The sequence below is a fragment of the Mustela erminea genome, chromosome 11 (assembly GCF_009829155.1).
Source record: "Mustela erminea isolate mMusErm1 chromosome 11, mMusErm1.Pri, whole genome shotgun sequence".
Lineage (NCBI taxonomy): Eukaryota > Metazoa > Chordata > Mammalia > Carnivora > Mustelidae > Mustela > Mustela erminea.
In genome coordinates, this window is record NC_045624.1 from 32,116,586 (window position 1) to 32,144,456 (window position 27,871).

The 27,871-nt window shown below is 36.8% G+C and overlaps 1 protein-coding gene across 1 annotated transcript in view; it reads right to left on the reverse strand.

Moving 5' to 3' along the window:
* The window catches only part of CFTR (CF transmembrane conductance regulator), a 168,956-nt gene that overhangs the window by 37,179 nt on the left and 103,906 nt on the right, over positions 1-27,871 (reverse strand). Inside the window, exons 16-21 of the mRNA XM_032304554.1 lie at positions 24,569-24,606; positions 23,853-24,103; positions 22,310-22,389; positions 16,342-16,492; positions 15,220-15,447; positions 11,913-12,013 (exon numbers count right to left, since the gene is read on the reverse strand). Of these exons, the coding sequence (XP_032160445.1) occupies positions 11,913-12,013; positions 15,220-15,447; positions 16,342-16,492; positions 22,310-22,389; positions 23,853-24,103; positions 24,569-24,606 (849 nt within the window). The remainder of the gene's footprint in view (positions 1-11,912; positions 12,014-15,219; positions 15,448-16,341; positions 16,493-22,309; positions 22,390-23,852; positions 24,104-24,568; positions 24,607-27,871) is intronic.

A 27,871-nucleotide genomic window follows, 5' to 3' on the forward strand; every position in this document is an offset into this window, starting at 1 on the left:
AAATATTTGAAAAATCCATAAAAGAATAAACAAATGAATATGTGAATGATTACAAATATATGAATCAGTAAATGAACAATAAGAAAGAGTTGAAGACTTTGAATTCACTCAATTCCTATTTTTAATAGATATAATCCTTGATGGCTCAGCCCTGCCCAGGAATTACTAGCTTACTGGAAGGAAATTCACTGCTTTTTTTTTTTTTGTCTTTAAAGTAATTACTGATTCTGGCTTTCGTTGGTCAAGAATTCAACCCTCTTGGGTTGAACCCTGGGTGGCTCAGTCAATTAAAGTGTCTGCCTTCAGCTCTGGTCATGACCCCACGGATTAAGCCCATTAAGCCCTCATTGGGCTCCTTGCCCAGTGGGGAGCCTGTTTCTCACTGTCCCTCTGCCTGCCACTCCTCCCTGCCAGTGCTCTCTCTCTCCTTCTCTCTGTCAAATAAATAAATATAATCTAAAAAAAATGCATTTAAAATATTTTATTATATTTATCCTGCATAAGAATAAGAAGAATATTACACTCTTGAAATGATTGAAAGAAATGCAAAAATGAAGCTTAATTTTATGAAATAAAGTAAGTCTGTTGACATTTCTGCATGTCAATGTTGTGAAGAATTCTAAACTAGTCTTTGTTAAATGCTTTAGCACATCAGAAGAGACACCATATTTTAAAAACTTTATATTTTAATACTTCCAAACAGTAAGCAAAACACTTAAATATTGCTATCTAAACTACTCAAAATTTTATGTAGTACTATTAGAAAATGACATTTAAAACCATTATTTTGGCAGCACTGAAATGTATAAATTTTTTTTTTTTTTTTTTTTTTTTTTTGCATAAGGAGTTGTAAAGAGTATAGCAAATTATGTACTCCATTAGTGAGGCTTACCACTGAGGGTGAACCTAGAACTTATAATGTCAAATTAGTAAATGGAATGTACCTATCAAATTTAGAAAATGGGGCACTTAGGTGGCTCAGTTGGTTAAATGACTGCCTTTGGCTCAGGTCGTGATCCTGGAGTCTTGGGATCAAATTCTGCATCAGGCTCCCTGCTTGGCAGGGAGTCTGCTTCTCCCTCTGATCCTCCCTCTTCTCAAGTTCTCTATCTCTATCTCTCAAATAAAAAAAAAATCTTTTTAAAAAAATTTACGAAATGAAATTTTCAACTCATCATCTTCCATATAGTCTAGTTGCTTAAAGTGACCCCAAGACAGACTGTTCTAGTTACCCACAGCTTAGTCAAATATCCCTGACCAAGAACAAGTTCATCTTAACAATGGGCACTGATCCATAGCATGTAAGCAGACACCTGTTCAGTTCAGCGGGTTAGGACATTTTCTGATGAGACAGAAAGGTGGCTAGTGCAGACACCTGCATTATGGCAAGTTTTGCAACCACTGAAATGCTGTTACTGAATAGATGATGTGGCCAGATAATATTATAAGTTACTAATTCCTTGTCCCTCATAGGTTCTCTAACTGGCACATTCTACTTCCACTGCTTTTTAAAGAAGAAGCCACAACAGAACCAGAGTAGAAAAAATGAATTTTGGTCCTTCAAGTTTCAAAAATTGGCTTTTGGAACCAGTGATGGATAGTTTGAAAATTATGAGCCACCTGAATATTGGCTATTAAGTTTCAAAAATCAAAGCTTGAAAGACTCAAAGCAGTGTTTATGCAAAAATAGTAGCCATAGACGAATTTATGATGGATGAGAAACAGCTCCTCTCTTCGCCCCACAATCTGACTCATGAATGGGGCAACAAGAGGACTTAGGTACCAATTCCTTTAAAAAGGAGTCCTGACTTGTAACCAAACTCTAGTTCTATCCTTGAGTAGATTTGGGGAATTTTTGGACACAGGAGGCCTATGCCTTAATATCAAGGTGAAGCCCAGGAATGAGGCATGCCTTAGAGAAACTTCCAGTATGTGGAATAGCATGGAAGCAGTAGAGTGGACATGGGTGCTTGGCATGTCTAGGTCCAGACAGCTTTAGACTTCCCTTTATTTCCAGAGTGGTGCTAGATGAAAACCAAATTCCAATCCTTTGGTCCCTCAGGGTCTTCCATGCCTTGGTCATGGGAGAAGTTGAGAGAGAACTCATCAAAGTAAGGCTCATAATCAGGATCAGAAAAACAAAGATGCAGTCTCCATGGACTATACACCTCTAGGTCAAAGAGCAAAGTCAGTGCCTCAGAGACAGCACAAACAAGGGGAAACCTAGGGCCAGATGCTCCCTCCCCCAGTGCTTTGGCATTCTGTAAACTCCATTCAGAATTTAGATTCACTTCCAGCAGAATTTCTGAACATGCTGAGATTGCTTCTTGTACTCCGCAGCACATGTATTCAATCAGAAAATAAATTCAACTACAGCAAAAGGAGAGTCATACATCTTACACACTTGATTTCATAGCCAAAGTTTCATGGCTGACCAGGGATGGACCCCAGTTTGGTGGAAACTAAAGCTTAAATAATTGAAGGGTTTCTTCTTATGTGAAAGCATCAAAATTACGCATTTATAATTAAGTATGGGGCCTCAGAAGGTGTCCAGGCAAGAGAGAGGATCTGAAGCTGATCCTCCACAGGCTTCTGGTTGAGGCCACACTGCCTATTACAGTCACCTGATTCAAAGCATTCCTTATTGTATCCTCCCCATCTAGGGCTTAGCACCAAGCAGTCCCTTAATAAATCTTTGTTAAGGATGAGTGACCCCATTGTTCTACCTCATCTGCAGAAAGCAATATCTGGGCAGGGTGAATGACAGTGCTGAGTCCCTCAGCAGGCAATGGAGGCAGCCATTGTACCTCTCAGCTTCTCAGTCTGAAAATAGACATTGCTATTTGGATTTGAAGGAAATGGCAGCATACCAAACTATTTTTAGTCTCATCTAGTTGTTTTCAGTTGAGCTTTTTATTTTAACTTAATCCTTTTTCTAATTTAGAATATCTATTAACACTGTCAGGTGATATGTAAAAACCACTGTGCCACTGGACGGAAATTCAGATTTGGTAATTCTCAGAGTGACTGTAGACTGTGGACGAGCTGCCTCTTCCTGGGCAGTGAAGGGTGTTCCTGAGGAGGAATGAGGAACAGCTCTGCCTGGCCCTCTGATAGGAAAAGTCTCAAAGTAGCCACTACCAGCTTAGGTGAGAGCATTTGTCTTAGATTTTCAGAAACTAACGATGAAGGCAAAATGAGACTCAGACGCTGAGATGCTCAACATGTTCTTCATGTGAAGAGGAAAACCTGAGGTCATCTGTACAGACTTCTATAAAATTAAAGTTTAGCCAAAATGAGGTGGGATTTTTTACTTGAGAAATGGCTGCTTTAAATTTCTGGTTTTGCTAAAAATAATAATAATAAAATTAATTAACTAATTAATCTCCGGTTTTGTTATTTAAATTTATCATGCTCCAAAACTTCTCCCAAATCAATCTTTAACACCGAATCTCATTATCTTTATATTAACTTCTCAAGTTTCTAATCTAAGCATCAGAAGAACAAAGTCTTTAGGCAATGTGATGGTTAATGAAAAGAAAGCTCCACAGCCTTATGACAACCTTATTTTATAAGTGATGTGTTCAGTGGGGGGGGGGGAGTGATTCCTGACTTTCCTTTTCCCTCTCTGTTGATGGTCAGTGAAGAAAATTCTTTTTTTTTTTTTTAATTTTTTATTTTTTATAAACATATATTTTTATCCCCAGGGGTACAGGTCTGTGAATCACCAGGTTTACACACTTAGTGAAGAAAATTCTTAAAAACCTTTTCTAGAATAAGTCAGAAAGCCAGACTCCCCTCCTCCACAAAAATATTTGCTCTATTTCCTTTTATCCTTTGGGTTGTGTAGAAAACAGGGCATTAAAATTATGCATGGACATCAAAACTATATGCTTAACACCAGAAGAGTTATGATAATAAAAATATATTTCCTAAGCCTGACGTCTAGTGGGCAACACTTACAGAGATTTCACAACTGGTTTTTATAGGAGAATCACAAGAAATAAATGTGAGGAGAATCATTGGCAAAACAAGGTGAAGAACTTCACACATTATATTTTCGAACAATGAAGTATACAAAAGGGAGGTTTTACATCGTAGATCCTTCCTGCTAGGTCCAAACGAAATGTTTTTCAGGACTCACTAATACAACCTGTGACCCAAAGCCACATTACAGTCATTAGCATAATCTTTAGGCCATGCACATAGACTTATGAGATAATGGTTATCATGTAAATATTTTCTCTGCCTAAAACATATTCCTGAAACTTTAGTCTATCCTTCTGTGTCTATCACTTAGGCTCCTAGAGCATTTAAAAAGTCAGTCAAGGACTGCATTGTTATAAATTATTAACAGCATAAGTGAGCTACTTATAGTGCACTATACACTCTAAGTCTTTGTAAATTATTATACCCTGCTAGCTACACAAACTGTTTACTGCAAACATGTGGTAAATCACATGGCAAATCAATATTACCTTTTCTGACTGCAAGAAGTAATAGAAATGGTGTTCTTTAAATAAGAGAAAGAAAGTCCATCACAGCTAATGACAAAAGGAATAACCTAAGAAACACAGAGGTATCAAATATGTTGGTGTCTATTTTTGGTAATTAACAATGTCAGTAATCATGGTTATACTAAGTGTGCCAATAGGCAGGAAAAACTCTTAAATTTTAATTTGAAAAATACCATATCACTTACTGAATCTACTACTCACACTTGAACTTACACTCTGTCTGGTATTACTATTTTTTAAAAGCAATGACAGGCCATCAGCAAGTACTTAATGAATAAAATTGAGTACATGTGGTATCCATTACAAGTATTTCAAAGAAAATCTCAGGAAGAGGGGTCTAAAGTATCATATCAAAATATTTTTTCAAGGACAGAAAAACAAAGAAAAATATGATATTATACAATTTTAATGAGATTTTCTCTAAACATCTTAATTTTGAAATATTTTGGCTTCCCCAAAGTACTATTACTAAGCATCATCCTTTTATATCCTATTACAGATATATTAGTTAATATAAAAGGCAAAAATGATTTGCTGGTGGTCCATCAATTCCCAACTAAATTCTATTCCATAGACCAGAGATCTATGGACCAATGGTCAAATCCAGCTACATCCAACTGTTTATATTAGTTTTGCCCTACAAAGGTTGAGTTGAGGAGTTACCATAGAGACCATATAGCTCTGAAAGCTGAAAATAGTAACTATCCAACCCTTTATAGAAAATGTTTGCTGACCTCCTCCTATGACACACACAAAAAGTCAGAGCTAAAATGAATGTTAGAGAGTATCTACTCCAGTGATTCACAAGTCTAGATACACATTGGAATCACCTGGAACACTTTAAAAAATATAGACATCATCTCCAGCCACCCTGCCCCTGACCAGGAGAAATGATTTAATTGATCTTACAGGACCCCGGGTAATCTATATTGTTGTAAACTTTCCTCATGTGCTGTTGAGGTTGAGAACTTCTGATCTAATCCTTTAATTCTTGGTACAAATGAAAAAACCTAAACCCAGGGAGCTAAAGTGACAGTCGCAAAACTCAACAAATTTTCTCAACTTTCCAACACTCCAGCAGTCCTTTATGGCTCTCATAAGCCTCCCCTACAAATTCAAGACTCTAGAGCATCTCAATGGCACTTTCTCTGTTGGCTCTAATAACACACTGGTTCAGTTCTTTGTTCTGCTCCAACAACTGCAGTGGTAAATGACTTAATCAGTGGAGTTTAGGGGTGAAGGACACTGGCAGGTAAGTCTGATTCCTGTGGACATCTGGAATAATACCTACATCTATGTCAATCAAGACTTGAAATCTTTCATGTGAAAGATTAGATTCAGAAGAGAATGTCAGAGCTAACATGGACCTTAAAAAAATTTTGTAACCAAACTGTTTCCTTTTACAGAGAGAAATGTGAAGCCCTCAGTGGGGGTGATGACTTGCCTAAGACAACACATCTTGGTGATAAAACAAGAGTAGAATACAGAATAGAAGAGCCACTCTGTAGGACAGAAAGGACATGTTTGGAGGAAAAGAAGTCTTGGGACAGATGTCATGAATGGAAAACATGCTACAAAGCCTCATGAGGACAGAAAAACAAAGAAAGTTATGATCAACAGACCACTGAAGAAAGGGGGAAAGAGAAGAACTGAATTCTCCCCTCAAATTCTAAAATTCTTGGAGCAAAACTGGATTCAGTACTAGAGAACCGGGCATCAGGTGCAACAAAGAGAAGCCAGGTTCCCCTTTTTTGTTCTCTTGTTGGTTACTGTACCATCAGTCACTTGATCTTTACTGGAATAATAAAAAAAAAAAAAAACAGAGGTAATAAAAGGATAAAGGAGAAACAGAGGGAGTCTCTATTGACACAAAACTCTTCTCAGATTGCATCACTCTTGCAAGAACTTTCTGGAGCCTCATTAACTGGAATCTAAATGTGAGCCCTGCAGATACACTGTCTTCCCTCTTGGTGGTTTCCTTCCCCTTGTCTTGTTAGGAACACATAGTACAATAGGCATGTCTTATCTGCTGCTGTAGTTAGAGAATTAAGGAAGCAGGATACTATTCACATGCTCAGATCTTTTAGTTGTGCTCACTAAGTGGTAGACATTCCTGAAAAATACATGAATTGTCAACTGCCTCATTCAAACTGACTTTGAGTGTGGGTAATCCACCAGTCACCAGATAGCTTGATGTTGCTAAGTCTGAAACATCACCTCTGCACCCATTCTAACTCTTATTTATTTAATTATCATTCATTCATGGGTTCAGAAATATAGGTATATACATTGCCTGTTTAAGATATGTAATTGCTTACATAGCTAAAAATAGGACAAAAAGACACCTAAGGGTACTAAAAATGGCAGGTATCTTGTGAGTCCAAAGAAAATAAATTAGTACACAGATTCGTTAAGAATATAAAAAACTGGGTCTCAGAGTGGCTCAGTCAGTTAAGTATCTGCCTTCAGATAAGGTCATGATCTCGGAGTCCTCAGATGGAGCCCCACATTGGGCTCCCTGCCCTGAGGGGAGTCTGCTTCTTCCTCTAACTCCACCCCTCCCCTGGCTAATATATTCTCTTTCTCTGTCTCTTATTCACTCTCTCTCAAATGAATAAATAAAATTTGCTTTAAAAATATACAAAAATTTAAAACAGTAGCTTTAGCAATAACAAATGTAATTCATTTAGTACTTGAGGTATGGAGTTAAAAGGAATTAATACTTCTTTTTCACCCCATCTACAGAATGGTATAAAATATACAAATCAAATAAATAGACAGACATATACACATATACACATTTATATGCATAAGTGAAGAGTTAATTTGAAATAACAGTATTTAAAATATCATGATATCAACTGAAATAATTGGAAATTCCCTAAAAGGGGGTTTTCAGTGGGAATTATTAAATTTGACTTTCTGGCAATTTTACTATTTTTTTTTAAATTTCTGGGTGACTCACAGCCTACTAATCTGTATCATTCATAAGGTGACAATGTTCAGATGATTTTTCTTTCCAAACTACTATATAAAGCCAGACAAATTAGTAGGTAGAACAGAAGTTTTATTCCCTTTTAATGGTCTCATGATACCACATGTTGTATTTTGAGGAGATTCTAGATAAGAACTTAGGCCCCAAAATGTCAAGTTTACTGGAAGACATTCTTATCACTGTGCTTTCTAAACACAGAGAGGCATCAAGTTGTAGTGTATCTTCAGAGAGTCTGGTTTAGACTAGAGATATGAATGAGTGATTGAGAGATGGTTTCTATGGCACAGCGTTAGATGGCAGCAGCTAGAGAGAAGACAGAAGAAGGCTGGAATATAGCTAATGTTCAGAGACCTGTAAGAAGAGGAGGGGCCAGCAAAGAGAAGTAAGGAGGAACCCAAGAGGTAGCAGAGACGGTCAGGAGGATCATCATTGTGGTGAGAGAAGAAAGTATCCAGAAGAAGGATTTGTCTATGGCGTAAGTACTGCTGAGAGGGTAAGGGAGACAAGGACATTGGACCTGGCAAAATATTTGCCATGAGTCATGGGGCTGATGCAAACAAAGAGAAGTAGGCTCTGGCAAGAATGGGAAGGAGGAAATGGAGACAGGCCCTCTTTCAAGAAGTTGTGCCATAAATAGATCAAAGAAAAGAGGTGCAAGTTATACATCAAGGGAAGATAGTTTTATGATGGGGACAGAGGTCCCACAAAGAGCAGTTAATTGCGTGTTACTCGCCTTTAAATGGGAATAAAGACACAGAGGGAAGGTAGGGCATATAAGTAGAGGTGAACAGGCTGGTGCCACTGGTAGAGAGAAATAAGGAAATTCTTGTTGGTTGCATCTGGTTTTTTCTACGATGTAGCAAAGTCATTGGCTGAGAGTGCAGGAGGAAGAATCACCAGAGCTCCCAAGAAAAGATAAGAAGGTGGGAAAGAACTATCTTAGGGAATATAATGAAGAATTTATTAGGAATATGTAATCAAAGGGTTTTTGGTCAGCTTTGAGTGCTGATAACTGAGATGTGCAGTCGGTTACAAAGTGACATGAAGTAACAATAAGGAGGTGTTATCATCCAAATATTACCCTTACTGGCTGAAAGCTAATAAAATCCGGGCACCTGGGTGTAAGCAAATGATGCGCAGTAAAAGAAAAGTCATTCTGCCGTTTTAACTTCATAGTTCTGTTTATGTTTGATTCTGTGCCCGTATCTAAACTAGGCTAGAGAGGTAAATGAAATACACTTTCTAAGTCTAGTTTTGTTTTTTGTTTTACAGAGTAGCCCTGCACTGGAAAACTGGAAGTCCATATCATACAAAACACCCTCTTCACTGCATTTAAACTCAGATCTAAATTCAGTTAAGACATTCAGTAATGTAACATGAGAACACAGTGAATTTCTCCTTCAGAGGTCACAAGGATCTTCTGTGTTAATATCACATAGATACAGAATTTGAGGGCACAGCTATCTTCCCTCCTACCCACAACATATGCCAGGTGAAAACAAGATTACTGTACAACTTTAGTAGGGGTAGAGGTAAAAAAGGGAATTAATATTAATAACTAGATGAATGTCCACAGGGGCCCAGGAAAGACCGCTTGTATATTTGGCAGGGAAATGAAAACTAACATGATCACTTCGATATTTAAACAAAAGAACATGACTTTTTAAAATGAGATCAAATGCAAATATTGATACTTTTCATAGGCTGTATTAAAATATAATAGTTCTTCGCAAAATTCTTTCATTCCATAAGATCAAAGACACAATGTCAAAGCACAGGGTTACAAAGCTCAGGAATGCCCATATGAAAAACTTAGAGAAGTCAACATACCTTAAACAAACTATTTTTTTTTACATTAAACTTTAATGGAGATTGGACAAACAGAATAGAAATGTACCAGACAAAGGTTTCAGCATCAAATATATACAGGTTGTTTCATAAACCAAGAAAATTAATATAGCAAAGGAACTGTGCAAATACAAGGTGAAGAGATATTTTTAGATAAAGAAGTAAAGTACAGGAGGATTTTAATTGTAAAGTCAAAGTTGTAGAAAATTTGAACAAAAAAAATAAATGCAAGCACAATACTGATTTATTCCTCTCCTGCTATTTTCCAACAGAAATCTCTTTCTTTTTTTATTTTATTTACTCTCACTTTTATTTATACTCACTCTCACAGAGAAAATGAACACAAGTGGTGAGAATGGCAGGCAAAGGGAGAGGGGAGAAACAGACTCCCTGCTGTGCAGGGAACCCAATGTTCCCTGCTTGACCCCAAGACCCAGGGATCATGACCAGAGCCAAAGGGAGATGCTTAATGACTGAGCCCCTCAAAAGCCCCTCAACAGAAATATTTCTAAGAATATGAGACCCAACTTTAAAAGTGTTAAGAGTTAAGTGAGGAAATAAATGGAGTCACAGAAAAAGCTAGCCAACCCCCCAAAAAATAACATTGAAGGAAAAGAGAGAAACCTTACTATAAATCGTCTTAGGGTTAAATTACATTTCAAAAAATTAATAAAATGCTTTGCTTAAATAAAATATTAGATACATGGGAAGGCATAAGGCGTGAAAAGTTGTTTTTTCCCCAGAGATATTGTTTTATAATGATATTTGTTCTTTTTTTTTAAAAAAAAGATTTTTATTTATTTATTTGAGAGAAAGAATGAGAGCATGAGAACAGTAGGAGGGGCAGGGAGAGTGACAAGCAGACTCCTCTTTGAGGGCAGAGCCCAATTCTAGGCTCCATCTCTTGACCCTGAGATCATGACCTGAGTCAAAATCAAGAGTCCGCCACTTAACTGACTGAGCCACTCAGGTATGCCATGATGATATTTCTTCTGATAGGAATTGGTTATAAAATTTTCACAGCTGAATGAACGTGTGCATTCTGGGAACATGGGACCTATTAGGAAAGTGGAGAAGGAATCTAGGCAAAAAGTGTAATGATGATGTTATATGTATGGTCATTTTCAACTTGGCTGTCTAGCCCCTCTGCAATCGCAGAATTGGATGACTGATTTTTAAGTACGCTATTCCCGGCAGACTAATCAAAGTTGACAATGCAACTATTCTTGAAAATCATGTATTTTTTTAACTAACAGTGGGAAATCTGTCCTTCTTCCTTTTACCTCTCATTCTTGCTGCCATGGGATTTGTGCCCCTGACACAGTATTCACTCAGTTATATACTACAGCAGGCTCTGCATTCTGGAGACCCAAGACAAGAGAAACAATGAAACCAAAACATGGTCTTTGTACCCACTAATAAAGTATATAAGTGTGTGGGGATATTGGCCCAAAGAGAGAGAGAGAAAGCAAAAAGAAACACTCTGGGGCACCTGGGTGGCCAGGGGGTTAAGTCTCTGCCTTCGGCTCAAGTCATGATCTCAGGGTCCTGGGATGAAGCCCCATATCGGGCTCTCTGCTTGGAGGGGGGCCTGCCTCCCCCCCCCCCCTCTGCTGGCCTCCCTGTCTGCTTGTGATCTCTCTCTCTCTGTCAAATAAATAAATAAATAAATAAATAAATAAATAAATAAAATCTTAAAAAGAAAAAAAAAAGAAACACTCTAGGAATGAGAAAGGAAATATCACTAAACACTGGAAATTTAAAAACTAAGAAATAAAAAAAGAATACTATGAAAAAGATAATGCTGATGAACTGGAAAACCCAAGACAGGGAAGGGTTTCTTAAACAAGATACCAAAAGATAAAGGGTAATATTAATGAAATTAACTTCGTTAAACTTAGAAGCTTCTTTTCATCAAAAGATACTATAAGCTAAGCCACTGACTAGAGGACCATGTTTAAAATATACAGAATCGACAACCCAGAATTCATAAACTTTCATGAATCAATTAAGAAAAAATTCAGCCTACTACAAAAATGGGCAATTGACAGAAACAAATAATTAACAGAAGAGGAAGCCCATAAGCCAATAAATACGTATTAAGCAGTCCTATCTCTTTAGTAGTCACTTCACATCCATCCGATTGCCAAAACTAAAAAGCAGGTCTGACAACCTGCTGAAACTGTGGACCAATGAGAATTCTTAAACTCTCTTGATGGGAGTATAAATTTATACAAGATATTTGAGAATAATTGGGTACCATCTGGTAAAGCTGAATGTGGGTGAATTCTATAACCCAGTATAGCCATTCCTGTGTATCCATCCCTTGACAAGGATTTTTCACTGCAGCATAAGATCTTGACTGTGGCTGTCTATGTGGAGAAAGGAAGAGATACGGGTCTAAGCTGAGATACATAGTAGTCTTTGATTCTTCTGTGATGTTCTATTCCTTAAGCTGGGTGTTGGATATGTAGTCCTCTCTTATGTCATTATCTATGCTTTTTGGTTTGTCCAAATTTTTTCATAAAAGTTAAAAAATAATAATTACTTACCAAGCTGTCCACATCTATGCTGGAGTTTACAGCCCATTGCAATGTACCCATGATATTCATGGCTAATGTTAGAATAATACCAACTGCTCCTACTCCTTCACCTATAGGTGGGGAAAAAATATAAACGGCTTTATGTTATTCTCTCTGCTGTGAACCTCTTTATGCTTCTCCTAGGGCATGCATCATATCAAAGTTACATTCTAATTTTGTGCTAATTTTAACCATCTTTCATCTCAGTTCACCACAGTATCTACCACTAGTAATAATATCTTGCATATAGTTAAGTAATAAACCAATGTTTTAAGTTAAAGAGTGACTGGGACCCCCTGGGTGGCTCAGTTGGTTGAGCAACTGCCTTCAGCTCAGGTCATGATCCTGGAGTCCGGGGATTGAGTCCCACATCGGGCTCCCTGCTCGGCACGGAGTCTGCTTCTCCCTCTGACTTCTCCCCTCTCATTCTCTCTGTCTCTCAACTAAATAAATATTTAAAAAAAATAAATTAAAGAGTGACTATTAGGAAAGAGTTGCCCTTTAAAAAAAAAGTGTCAGGTATTGAAGGGGCTGCTGGTGTCAGGTAAATACCACGGTCATCTCTTCTACTACTCCTCTGTAGGTAATAATACCTTCAAAGTCTACAATGGGCAATGACAAAAAACTTCTATGTCTGGATGAGGTCCTCCACAAAGAAGTCAAAAGCACGAGGGCACCTGGGTGGCTCAGTTGGTTAAGTGACTGCCTTCAGCTCAGGTCATGATCCTGGAGTCCCCAGGATTGAGTCCCGCTTTGGGCTCCCTGCTCAGTGGGGAGTCTGCTTCTCCCTCTGACCTTCCCCCCCCAATCTCTCTCTCTCTTTCTCTCTCTCCCAAATAAATAAAGTCTTTTAAAAAAAGTCAAAATCAGGAGAAAGGTTTGAGCAGCATCCATTAGATGATTAGATATGCCTCCTGCCTTTGTGAGGAGAACTTTCTCTATTAAGCAGACACTTTGGGGTACAAAGTGGATTTAGGGTTTCATGAGGAAGTCAAAACTCATGGGTCTGCCATTGAGAAAGGGAGAAAACTGCCTTTTATATTAAAAAAACAAAAAAACAAAAAAACAAAACGACCAGTTTGCCCAGGATGAATAATACTTAAGTGTTTAATTAGAATACATAGCTTCTATGTATGGGGCTGGAGAGGACCACTAATTTATGACTATAAAAATTTTCTAACAGAAACGTTTTTAAAACTTTAGGTTATCAAGTCTCCATTGAGAGTCAGTCCTAGCAAGTGTACTATAGGATAAGATCATTACTGGGTTCTAAAATTGGGGGAAGTAATTTGTCCTATTATTAATTGAAATTTTTTCTTCCACATTTCCTCTGACAGAAGACAAACCAGAGACAGTAGGCATGTGCTTTTAATACTAAATCATTTATTCCAAATAGGTAAGATTTATCAGAACCCCAGTATATTACTCATTCTGAAGATTAAGATGAGAGTAAGATAAAATTTTAATAATAACAAGAATAAATAATATAATATTTATGGGTATTTAGTAGGAACCAGCACTATACCAAGTGTTTTACACAAATTATCTCATTTAATAGTCACCCAAACTATATGATAGATAGGTACTGTTATCCTATGTATTTACAATATGAGGAAAATGAGGGCCTTAGAGAAGCCAACTAGTATGTACAAGTTATCACAGCTGAAGACTAGGAGAAGCGGGATTGCTATTCATCAGGTGGCTAACATTCACTCTGGCTTAGAATCAGGTTTGACTAACTGGTCCTGAACTAAAGTGATCTGTCAATGTTTTGACTACTGCCCTACTATATCAGGACTTAATCAGATCCTTAACCACGATTTTACAGCACATGACACATTGTTAACAAATCTTCATCCATTCAGCCCTCTTTGATCTTGTTTCAAATAACTTAAAGAAAAAATTTTAAAATTCTGAGCCTAAGAAGAAAATTGACTATAGTATTAAGGATTTTAGTTCATTTGCCTGTTCACTTATATTCATCACAGAGAGTCATTTCCCACTGCGAGTTGAGAGAAAGATGGATGTGGGGAACCCACTCCTCTCGCAGCAGTCAAGGTGAGCCTGTTTTCTGTTCTTTCCAGTACTCTGTACCTGGTCAAAGGAACGCTGCTGTTAACTTAAGGGGCCATAGGCAGTCACTGTGGCACAGCTCTGGTTCACCCAGAAAACCAGTCATCAGAGAGAGAGATAGAATACAGGAAGCAGCCACAGAGGACTACACTCAGGCAGCATCCAGCCACAAGAGATGAGGATGTCTCCTCTGTTACCTCTGGAGACCCAGCATGTTCCTGCCCTGGGCTTCATAGGGACCCTCCTGGGATTCCAGCCTGTGCTTCCTTCTGTTGGAGAAGGATTCTATTTCTAACAACTGAACGATCCCTCAGATTTGGCAGGTGCTCTAAATCTGTCCACTGTGGCATGTATAAGCTATTTCAACACTTCTAGCTCAGTTAATTCAGCTTCTTAACTTAGAAGAACTCATTTGTTCATACAGAGTTTCATTGTACTTATGGTGAAAAGTTCTGTGTATTTCACCCAAAGATCTTAAAATTCAAGATCTTAAAATTCAAGACATTATTTTTTAAAGAATATGGTACTTCTGGGCACCTGGATGGCTCAGTGCCTTCAGCAGGGTCATGATCCCACCCTCCTGGGATCAAGCCCTGCATCAGGCTCCCTGCTCGACGGGGAGCTCGCTTCTCCCTCTCCAGCTCCCCCATACTTTTCTCTCTGTCATAAATAAATAAAAATCTTAACAAAAACAAACAAACAAAAGAATATAGTACTTCTATCTAAGTTATTCCCTCCTGTGGTAGTTTTTCATCATGTAAAATTCACATTAGGATAGTGAATTGCACAACTGGTAGTAAAAAGAAACAAATTTACTAGGGTGGGGGCATTTTGTGTGCATATGTGTATAAACAGGGATGTTTCTTTCCCCCATTCAGAAAGCACTTGAATAAATGAAATCTATAATTTTTGACACCAGGATTCTTTACCAATATGAGAGTCAAAAGATGATTTTTTTTCTTTCTATCACAGATTTGTATCTGACCCTCTCTGTGTCTCTTTTTCAAACTGTAAAGCTAAAATAATAGAGCTCTCATTCAAAGAAATTATTTGTCCCACAATAAATGAAGTTTCAGATTAATAAACTCCCTCCAAAATCTATTTAAAGGTATCTAAAATGTTCAACCAATGAGAATGTAGCATTTTAGGGTTGACAAAGTTTTAAATTAAATGGTCAATTCAATAGTTAACAAGTTCATATTACCTGTTGTTAAAATGGAAATGAAGGTAATAGCAATGAAGAATATGACAAAAATAATTTCCATTCTCATTTGGAACCAGCGTAGTGTGGATAGGTACAAGAACCAGTTGGCGGTATGTAAGTTCAGAGCCTTGTGAAATAGAGTTTCGAAGTAAGGCTGACGTCCAAAGGCCCGAAGTGTCCATAGTCCTTTCAAGCTTGTGACAAGATGAGTGAAAATTGGACTCCTGCCTGCGAAATAGTCCATAGAAAACAATGCAAATGATGTAGCGACATAATGCAAATTCTTACTACCAGTTACCTGAAAAAGATTAGCTTAAGGAAGAGTAATCATTCACCAAAATCATTGATTAGATGTTTTTCATACTGGTGCCATACTTTGAATAGTTGTCTTTTTTAAAAATCTTAAATGAATTAGTCTCCTTTGTTACTTGGCCACCATGGATAGGAGCTTATTATAAAATCAATACCATGTTTTATTTATATTTCTTGGCTACCCTAGCTAATCCTAAATTTTAACAATTGATTTATTAATTTATTCTAAATTAATCACTGCTGAGAGAAAATGTTTTTTTTTTTAAAGACAATTTATTTAAGTTTATATGAGTTCAATTAGATAATAATCTCAGAAGAAACACACTGGGTATTTAACTCTGAAAATGCACCAGCAGCAATGCTATTACTGAAAAATGTGCTTCCCAAACAGCTCAAACAGTGCTCATGGGGCACACAAAAAGGTAGCCCCCAGGGGAAAAGAAAGGGTATCTGAAAAATTTTATCCAGTGTTGTTTGGGAACCCAGACAAAACTTTAGTAACAGTAGCACTATCATTTTAAAATTTAATTTATATAATTATGTATATTATATATGAACATCTTACACGCCAGGCCTCATAAGATCACACACTTATTTTAAAACCAAAATGAAGTCCCACGGTCATTAACAAACACAATCTATGTGTGCTTTGTAATTCACTGTGTCCTTTTGCGTACACCTTCTTACTGTGACATAATGTAAGAGTTTAAAAGCAGGGGGAAAAGTGAGAAAAGTAGGTGAATGATCGAGAATCACAAATAGCCTTTGTGGTCGTTTTCCATGGCAAGCATTGTACGTGCAGCTTCATACCTTCAGATTCCAGTTGCTTGAGTTGCTGTGAGGTGTGGAGGAAGTAGGCCCTCAGCATAATGAAAGCGGCTATGACGGGCACTGTTGCTAGGAAGATGTAGGGTTGCAAAGCCGAAACTACTGTCACAGCTCCAATCACAATTAGTAACAACTGCAGGATCAGAGAAAGCACTTGGGTGAGTAAATGTTTTCATGTTGCAAAGCACACAAGAGTATGCCAGAGATGTCTTTCTAAAGACCCTTTTCACACTCTGTTCCATTCTTTTTTCTTTTTTTTAAGATTTTATCTATTTATTTGATAGAGAGAGAGAAAGCAAGAGAGGGAACACCAGCAAGTGAAGTGGGAGAGGAAGAAGCAGGCTTCCCAATGGAGCTGGGAGCCCTGGATGGGGCTCAATCCCAGGGCTAGATCCCAAGACCCTGGGATCATGACCGGAGCCAAAGGCAGCCTCTTAAAGACTGAGCCACCAGGTGCCCCACTCTGTTCCATTCTTAACAAGAGGCAGCTAACTTCTAGTAGGAAAACAGCCATGTGAACATAGTGTTTTTCATAACCTCTATCAAAATTCAAAATATTTGTCAGGTTGCTTAGAATAACATTCTGAAGTTTTGAAAACATGGTGTTCTTGGATATCAGGATATTCTCATTTCCCATATGCCTTAAAATGCTGTATGATAAATAATCATAGATGAGTATGATTTTTTTTTCCTAGCCTGGTCTTCTTTCAAAATAATGTTTTTTAATTTTGAAATAGTTTTGGCATAAATGTGAAATTTTAGGATTGATTTATTCAGACAATTTCTGAAAATCAGGCATTCATCTGGGAGCTTTTTGAGTCAGAAAGATCTGGTTTAAGTGAAGGCTTTGTCATTTAGACAAGCTACTTAGTTTTTCCAAACACAGTTGACTCATGTTTAAGGTTTTTAAAAATTATATTTAATGCAGTTTACTCACCTCCCCAACACTTCTATTCCCACTCCTCAAAATAATTAGAGATGACCTAAAGACTCAAAAAAAGATTTTTGGGATATGGCTGATTTACTTTTATATGTTGTCAAAATGAACTTAGAGCTTTAGTCAAACCCATCAGAGATATCTCTTTACATTATCCACCAAAACACTGGAGTCCTTGGCAGTCTCAGAAACATGCTAACCATATTGGTGTTCTTCCGAATCAAGTGAAAAGTTTATAATCTCGTATTTCCACATGACACTAAGTCCATATACTTTTTTTTTTAATCCATACACTTTAAAAAGAAAAAAAACGTCTGTTAACATTTGCTCCACAATAGCCCATGTGAATGAAATACAAATAAAGTAATGTCACAACAAAGGTTAAAAAAATAAACTTAGGGGCGCCTGGGTGGCTCAGTAGGTTAAAGCCTCTGTCTTCGGCTCAGGTCATGATCCAAGGGTCCTGGGATGGAGTCCCACATCTGGCTCTCTGCTCAGCAGGGAGCCTGCTTCGTCCTCTCTCTCTCTGCGTGCTTTTCTGCCTACTTATGATCTCTGTCTATCAAATAAAGAAATGAAATCTTTAAAAAAATAAAAATAATTTAAAAAATAAACTTATTAGAACATCCATATGATAATCAGTGAGCCAGTTCTCTACCAATTTCTATGGGTGACACATGCATATTTCTAAATGATGCAGTGAAATGCAGAACATTTTGGAAGACGTCAGTGGGGATGAGGGTATAGCTAACAGCTGCATAAATCTTCTTTGAGTGGGTTGTTATTTTCATCTAAAACTTCAGATGATGATCTCTCAATGATACCTTTCTAGGGAAAATGCCTCTGTCTCTAATCAGTTCTGCCATACCAGCCCCTCACTCATCAACAAATACTCAGATAAATCTTTACTGTGCCAGTCACTGGCCCAAGTACACATGATGACTCAGTAATCTAAGGACAGTCTTCCCTATTCCATTCTTGCCCTACGAATGCCACCAATACAATGAAAAGGCCCCAAAGACCCTACTTACTTACTTGTCTTACTGACAAGACTTCCTCAGTGACAAGCCACAGTTTTTTAACCAAAGACATTTATTTTCCAGAAATAGGGTCTTTGCAGGGTGCGGAGAAAAATTAAGTTCGAAGCACAATTAACTAGGGAATATGATTTAATTAAAATGGCCCATCACATTAAGTACCAGTATGTCTAAAAGACAAAAGCTCTTGCACTGGCATAATAGAAACATTCAACGACTCCATTAGGAACGGGATCCTTCACTTGCTGTTGACAGTTGTGAACAGCACTGTGTTTGTTTGGCTTGTGCTATTTTTACCATATAATTCCAATTTGGTACTGTTGGATTATAATATTAGTTAGAGAAAGTGATGGTTCTGTTTTCATGATTGTCGATATGCTAGAGATTCTTAGGACTGAAAATGCAACTATGTTAAAATAGAATTGGTAGAACTGGGTAGACACAAGATGTCATAGAGAAAAATGAGAAAGGTGGGTACAAGTGGAAATTATGAAACAGTCACAATATAAGTTTCCAACAATTAGAATCATCCTGAACACAGCTCAAACTGAGACATAAGAGAAAAAGAAGTCTAAACATTGAGAAAAACAATTCTATTCGCTCTATAAGAGGCCATCCTTAGGAACTGAGGTCAGAAGCTAATAATTTAGCACTGGGGCTTAACTAAAGGCACTGGTGTAATATATTTGATATTCTCATTACAAAAGACACCTTAAATTCTGTTCTAGTTTTTAATTCACAGTGGATAAGAACCCAATCATTTTAGACCAGGTGTATTTATGAGACAACAACAAAATAAATAGAAGGAATTCAAGACAAGATGAAAATATGGACACAGAATTCTAATTCCTAATCACCCTTACCCAAATCCTAAACTTCTTCAGGAAAAAAAATTTTTTTCAATAGACAGTAAAGCCTGCAAGGCACCATCCATTCATGGTCCCAGGAATTAGGCAGCACATTTTCACTCCCTGAAACCAGCTCAGAAGCATTCCTGTCACTGAAGAGCACCTACCACTGCCTGGGAAACTAGAGTGGATAAAAGTGAAGGATCACTCTGAAATCTACAGTAAGTTAATGAATGAATAGAGATAGATATATAAATAAATACCTATTTAAAACAAGGAGATGAATACCAGGTTTGAAATTTAATCCATAAATGAATTTTTAAATAAGGTATTAATGGGATTAATAGAATGAGTGATGGGGGGAAGATGTAAAAGACACAGAAGAAATCAATGTAGTAGGACTCTGTGGAATCATATATTGGGATAAGAGAGAAGAAATCTAAAGACCTAAATGTTTTAAGGCTGAAAAGAGAAGATTTTGGTATTTTAAAATACATCAGCTTCAATTTAATTTAAAAAAAATCATTCACCCAAACATGGAGATAAGTAGGATGTTAAGACATGGTTTTTCTCTGTCTCACAAATATACCTGGTCTAAAATGAATTGTTTCTTACCCACTCTGAATTCAAAACTAGGACAGGATTTAAGGTTTCTTTGTGTAACAAGAATATCAACTATATTAATCCAGTGCCTTTAGTTTTGCATACACTGCTAAAATTATTAGCTTCTGACCTCAGCACCTAAGGATGGCCTGGGCACATGCGTCAATATGGGCCATTTCCAGTATGCTAATGTGAGGCGAAGAAATTGAGTACTGAAAGTGACCATCATCAGATTTATCTACCTTATTTTATGGGTTAGAAATAGAATCAGACCTTCCATTTCCACTATACAATGTTCCAATCCAGAAAGCAAATTTACTAGAACATTATTAAATGTTGGAAAAAAAGAGTAAACAGAAACTAATTTTTTAAATGTATGCCTTATTCTGGGCAAAAATCTCTTCCTGGAATGTTCTGAATTGAATAAATTTCTTTAATATGAACATTATTAATATAACCAGAGAAGCTCACAATCTAGACAAGTTTTTTATAATAAAACTGTGATGAATGACTGATTTTTTTTTAATTTTATTTACTTATTGGACAGAGAGTGAGCAAGCACAAGCAGGGAGTAGCAGAGGGAGGGGGAGAAGCTGCCTCCCCACTAAGCAAGGAACCTGATGCAGGGACTTGATCCAAGGACCCCAGGATCATGACCTGAGCTGAAGGCAGTCACTTAACCCATTGAAACACCCAGGTACCCCAAATGACTGATATTTTTTAAAAAGATTTTATTTATTTATTGGACAGAGAGAGATCACAAGTAGGCAGAGAAGCAGGTAGACAGAGAGAGAGGGAAGCAGGCTCCCTGCTGAGCAGAGAGCCCGATGCAGGACTCGATCCTAGGACCTTGAGATCATAACCTGAGCCGAAGGCAGTGGCCTAACCCACTGAGCCACCCACTGATTTTTAAATAAAATCAAAACTAACCAGATTTTCCTGCCATTTGGTTATTATATATTATGTTTCATGTGAAGCCCTCTTCTAAATAAAATAGGGAAATTAAATAAATAAAAGAGCCCTTCCAAAATTACTTGTGAAACCACAACAAATGAATTGAAAAAACATTAGAAGTTGAAGAAAAACTACTCGCATTGCTTTAAACAGAAAGGATTTCAGGCCCATTGCCAGGTTTCTAAAAAGTGCTAATTTATAAAATAGAGACTAAAAAAAATTTTTGTCCCACAGGATTTCTGAAGCAAGCTTCACACTGATTCAGAAAATAGTAAACTACTAGAATAAAAAAAAAAAATTATCAAGGGCCAATTTCTGAATCCTTTTGCAATCATGTCAAGATGTCCATGCTCCAGTTTGTACCTAATTTAATAATACTATATTTGGGACCAGTCCATTATGCTCCTAGAATGAGGAACAGATCAACTGCATTTAAAGACATGGGACATGCTCCTTCAAATGTATGGCCCCAAAGCATCAGTAAAAGAATTCCAGCAGCAATTACTGAGTTACATCTTTAAACAGAGAAACTGAAGGAAATCCAAAATGCTCATGTGGAACAGTTAATATTTTTAATTGTGCCAATCATTGCAGATGAGGCAAACTGACAATCTGGTTTTTCTGCACCTGCCAATGTCAGTTGTGTATACACACAAATGTGGTAGCCCTTATTTTGTTTTACAGGTGTTCTCTATAAAGTATTATTATGGGGGAGGGGGAAGAGAGAATGACTCATCATAAGATGGGCTGCAATGTTCCAGCTGTCTCTCCAAGAAGATCATGGAGACTGTATTTGCTTGACCTAAGCCACACAGGAAGCTGTTTTCAAACCTGGTCCAATAGCCAAGGTCATTAACTCACAACATTCCTTAAGTCCTGCCACTCATAGAGTCCTAATACGCATCCCCTAGGTCATCTTCATCTCCATGTTTTCCTTTTTTTCTCATTCTCACTTTCAGTCAATCATCACACCCCAGGGATACACGCTCAGAGCCAGCAGCCTCTTCAGATCTGTCGGCCCAGGGACAGTCCTCACTAGGGCTCTTTCCCCTCTCATCTGCTTGGAAATGTATCCGTTCTTCTGTCCTGTATTATGGTCCTTACTGTGAGGATGCTGGCTAGCCAGTCTGGGCTATTATCCATTATTATTGGATAAGATTGGTTGAAACTGTAGCCCATCAAGGAATAGCTTTTTATTTTTAACATGGGCCCCTTGGAGACAGGTGACTTCCCTGAAACAGTAATGCCGATTCAAGAATGTCATACTTTGTAGACAGTGATTTGGGGAAAGATGGTCTATTATATCTTTCAAATCATCCCCAAGCACATGGCTATTATATCTAAACGTGGAATTGCCTTAGGTTTGGGTCTGGTAAACAGTTCTGACTTATCACTGAATTTACTAAATTTATGCCTATTTTAAAGACTTTTGATATTGACAGAATTAACACAATAGATAGGATTTCAACTCTCAAAAGAAAAATAAGCAAAACTTAATTTACCTCTTTTTCTAATTGTTTTTAAAAGTATGACAAATGTAAAGACACTTAGTAATTCTTATTTTTACAAACCTGGACGAAGTCAAATACGGTAAGGGGCAGAAGATCATCCAAAATTGCTATGTCTTTGGAGAATCTATTAAGAATCCCACCTATAATATAAAGGAAGATAAATTCCACAAAAAAACTAGTAATCTTGAAAAGACAAATCAATATTTGATCAATCTGGATCACAGCAGAAGCATTCAGAACTCAAATAAGGATTAGCATGTAATAAGATAAATAAGAAATCAGAAAAGTTTAGTGTTGTACAAAGCAACTGTGCTCCACTTATGGTCTCCTACTTTTTAAAACTTCATAAAATGCAGACTGAGCTAAGATTCATCCTACTGTTACCATCTCACACTTGCAAGCCTGAATTTAATGATAATTTACTAGATATGCTAACACGATTCCCATACATCTCTATTCCATAATGTGTGGCTCTCCCTCTCCTCTGACTTCTACACCTTTCTGACATACCTAAGCAGAACCCATGGTTACTCTTAATTTCTGCCTGCCTCTTATGTGGACCTTCTTTGTCATGTTCTCTCTTTCCACCCTCTTTACTGGCAATCTAAGCTTTAACCTGTCTTCTGAATTCCAGACTCATGTTTATAAATCTGATAATGTTTCCCTTCAATGAACAAAAAATATATATGTAGTGTATACTATGTGCCAGGCATAATGCTAGGCACTGAGATAACAGGTGAATAAGCCATGCCCCTTGCCCTTAAGGAATTCATTGTCTAGGTGCAGTTAAAGACACAATTAGATAAAACATCATACAGTACAAAGAAAGTGATACTGAATCTTATCATCCAACCCCCTCATTAACTGCATGATAAAGTCCAAAATTCTTAGTTTAATATTTAATGCCACCCAAAGTAAGTTCCCCATAATCTCTCATATTTACCTTTTTTTTTACTCTCTTAGTAAATTTCAGTGATATTATATAGTGTTTTCAATTATAGTCAACATATTATAGATTAGCTCCTCAGACCTTATTTATTTTACAGGGCAAGTTTTTGCCCTTTTACCAACCTCTATAGTGGTGTCAAAAAATACTTTAAAAATATGTTCCGGATTTATTCTTCCACTACCACCAAAAGAAAGAAAGAAAGAATTAAAAAAAAGAAAACCTTAGAGAAAATTTATTTGATCATCTTTTAACAGTTACATGAAACTAGATTATTCTACCTCATCAAAAGACTTCATTAGTAAAAGAATTTTATATTTTCCTTGGTTACTTCAATTCTTTTCTTTTAAATAATACTATACATTGACAATAAGATACCTGAAAATGGGGCTAGACCAAATATCTGAATCGAGAAGGACAACTAATCCAGAAGGCCTGTTTCTGTTGCTACACTCCCATCAGCAACATGTTTATTAGCTAAGACAGAAAAATGAGGAGCAGCAATGTCTGATAGCCTACATCATCTAAGAAATGTGCGTGCCAGTCAGAAGGAAGATGCTTCCATCAAAAGTCAATGTTGCTGCTAAAAAACCAATGAAATCATGGGACCTTTTGATTGTGGATCAGCAGTATCATTTTGTATACCTAGTCAAATACCTGCTTTCAACGCGTTGAGGGTTGACATAGGTGCTTGAAGAACAGCATGTAACATTTTGTGGTGTAAAATTTTCGACACTGTGATTAGAGTATGCACCAGTGGTAAACCTCTGAAGAATCCCAGGGCAAGCAAAGTGTCTGCTACTCCCACATAAATGTAAAAAACATAATATGTGCTGGTACTGGTGAAGATCACTGTGTAACTGCTATTTATGCTCTGAGTACTATTCCCTTTGTCTTGAGAAGCTGTTCTGCAAAGCAAAAAGAAATCATTACTTGGCATCCAAACTCACCCACTGAATTTCCAATACATGTAGATAAAACTGAACTTGAGTCTGAAGAAACACACATATTTCATTAGCATGCATTATGCCTTTGATCTCAAGGACTTACTATTGCAATGAAGTAGAGTACATTTTTTCACCACTAAAACATAAAATTGACCGTTACTAATCAGTCTGAGAAAATACTAAATGTAAAATGCCCCTTTCAAAATCTGTATTGCATTTTATGAAAGCTAAACATAGCTAAATCCTTTGGGAACTGGCAAACAGCTGCCGAAACTGCATATGCTTACAATTTAAACAAAAGAACTTAATTTTCCATTTTTATAATACTATGGGGAAATGAAGTACCATGGATATTATAATATTTAATAAGACCCATATAATCAATAGAACCAAAATATAATCTGCAATAGGACATGGAATACTCACTTTTTAAGTAGCCACAACACAACCAAAGAAATAGCCACCTGGAATAAAACAATACACATCTGATTTTCTTTCAACGTCTCTATCTATTCCTCCCGTACTCACCTCTAATGCCACCACCACCAAAAGCAAAATACACACAATCTCATTTTCCTTTGCTTTGCTTTCCTGGGTCTAGAAGCTGCAATAATTGTTCTAGAAATTATTATTTGTGGTGATAACATGTTAATAGAATTCAAATTTTACTGTTTTAAATACTTTGCCTTGGGCGCCTGGGTGGCTCAGTGGGTTAAGCTGCTGCCTTCGGCTCAGGTCATGATCTCGGGGTCCTGGGATCGAGTCCCGCATCGGGCTCTCTGCTCAGCAGGGAGCCTGCTTCCTCCTCTCTCTCTCTCTGCCTGCTTCTCTGCCTACTTGTGATCTCTCTGTCAAATAAATAAATAAAATCTTTAAAAAAAAAAAAAATACTTTGCCTTTTTTCTCCATCATTCAACAGGAACTATTCATGGAATCTTACAGAGGAGCTAAGAATATAGTTAAATTATTTAAATAATAAACTTTGTTCCTTATAAAGAGACTAATAACCTACTGGAAAATCATTTATTTAGTTAGTTGTCATAAATAATTTCATTTATTGCAATGGATGAGAGACTAATTCTTATGAAACCAATTAATTATTGGAAAATATATAAATATTTATGAAAAGTAATTAAAAGTTTCAAGAGTGCATCCAAAATATTTGAAGAACTTATAAAACTCAACATCCCCAGAACAAAAAATTCCATTTAAAAATCGTCAGAAGATATGAACAGACAACCAGGTGGCCAACAGACACATGAAAAGATGTTCACCATCACTTATCATCAGGGAAATGTAAATCAAAACCACAATGAGATATTACCTCACACCCAAGAGAATGGCTAAAATCAATAACACAAGAAATAATAGGTGTTGGAGAGGATGTGGAGAAAAAGGAAGCCTCGTGCACTGTTGGTGGGAATGTAAACTGGGAATGCAAACAGCCACTGTGGGAAACAGTATAGAGGTTCCTGAAAAAGTTAAAAATAGAACTACCCGACGATCCATCAATTGCCCTACTGGATATTTACCCAAAGAATACAAAAAACCCTGATTCAAAGGGATACATGCACCCATATGATTATAGCAGTGTTATAGATAATGGCCAAGATATGGAAGCTGCTCAAGTGTCCACTGACTAATGAATGGATAAAGAGGATGTGGTGTATACACACACACACATACACTCAGAGGGAATATTATTTAGTCGTAAAAAAGAATAAAATCTTGCCATTTGCAATGACATCTAAGGAATCAGAGAGTATAATACTAAGTGAAGTTAGTCAGAGAAAGAAATTCCAAAGGATTTCACTCATTTGTGGAATTTAAGAAACAAAACAAATGAGCAAAGGGGAAAAAAGGAGAGAAACAAACCAAGAAATAGACTCTTAACTACAGAGAACAAACCAACGGTTATCAGAGGGGAGGTGGACGGGGGGATGGATGAAATAGGTGATGGGGATTAAGGAATGCACTTGTGATGAACACTGGATGATTACGATAAAAACTTAAAAACAAACAAATTAAAATCAGAAAAAGATTATTCACCCAAAAAAAAGGTCTCGACAGTATGAAAATTCAGTTTATTATAAATTCAGTTTGTTATAAAGACAAAACATCCACTTTAGGTGAAAATATACACTAACTAGTACTACTCAGACTTTCCCAAGGTGGAAGTTTTTATCTAAGGAATAAATATTCTATACCATAACTATACCATAACTGAAAAAATAAATTTTTTTAAACAACTGTGATGTTTTTAGTTCCTTCAATATTTAAGAGATCTTCACTCAGTTATATTTCAATTTGCTATTCTATTCTCCTAAAACCTCTGGACAATTTTCTGCTAATACCATCACAATTGTGATACTACAAATGACTATGATTATACAATTCTCCCAAAACTAACTTTACCAAAGACCTAATACCAAAAAAACAAGAAACTGTGAGTAAAATTATCTGAAAATTAATACTACATAAAAATTAATAGAGAAGAAACAAATATACTCAAGTCTCAAGTGTTCTTTCATACTCAAAGTATCTAATAGTACTATATAAAAATGTATAGAGAACATTTGGGATTAACTAAGAAATTATGCTATAAAGTTCTGTATTTTAAAGAGGTATACAGGGTGCCTGGGTGGCGCAGTCAGTTAAGCATCTGCCTTTGGCTCAGATCATGACCCCAGGGTCCTGGGATCCAGCCCCCACATCGGGCTCCCTCTCTCTCTCCTCCCAACTCGTGCTCTCTCTCTCATTATCTCTGTTACTACCTCTATCTCCCTCTCAAATAAATACATAAAATTTTTTTAAAAAGAGGTGTGGGTGCCTGGGTGGCTCAGTGGGTTAAGCCGCTGCCTTTGGCTCAGGTCATGATCTCAGGGTCCTGGGATCGAGTCCCACATCGGGCTCTCTGCTCAGCAGGGAGCCTGCTTCCTTCTCTCACTCTCTCTCTGCCTGTCTCTCTGCCTACTTGTGATCTCTGTCTGTCAAATAAATAAAATCTTTAAAAAAAATCTTAAAAAAAGAGGTGTATAAGTTGTAGTTTAATTCACATTATCAGGAGTATAATAATGAAAAATCTAATGTTACCATTCTTACTTTCTTACTTTTTTCATTGTACACATAGCCTCCATGCATTGCATTAGTAAAGAAGAGAAAAAAATAATTCCTGTTTCCTTGAAATTTAAGAAAATTCAAATTGACAAGAAAAAAGGGCAATAATCTGGCTATTTCAAAAGTCTGTGTTCCAGTACAAATGCTTTCCTATTTCCTAAGACTAATAAAATCACTCAAGAACCTAGGTAAGGGTATACTTCTGAGTCACTCTTTGGTTATTATAGCCCCTCTTTGTTCCAATTAAAGAAATATTGACACTCCTTTAATTAAAGGAGTGTCAATATTTCTGGCATTGCCAACATTCTTGGGATAAGAATAAATCCCAGAAACAAATATTTTATAATATTTAGTGATGAACAATAAACAAAGCAGTTTTCCAAAGAACTGGTCTAGTCAACATAATATAAAGTTATTTCCTGGCTGTTGTAAATAGAGACCACTAGTAGACAGAGACACAGAACTTGCACCGCAAACTAATTTTGTTGACTGAAACAAAAACCCTTCCAACGACTTGACATAATGATATAAGTACAAATATTTGGGGGCATAATAGAAACAATTGATTAAGCAAGTTCTATCATTTCATTTCAAAATGTTTCAAAGTTCATA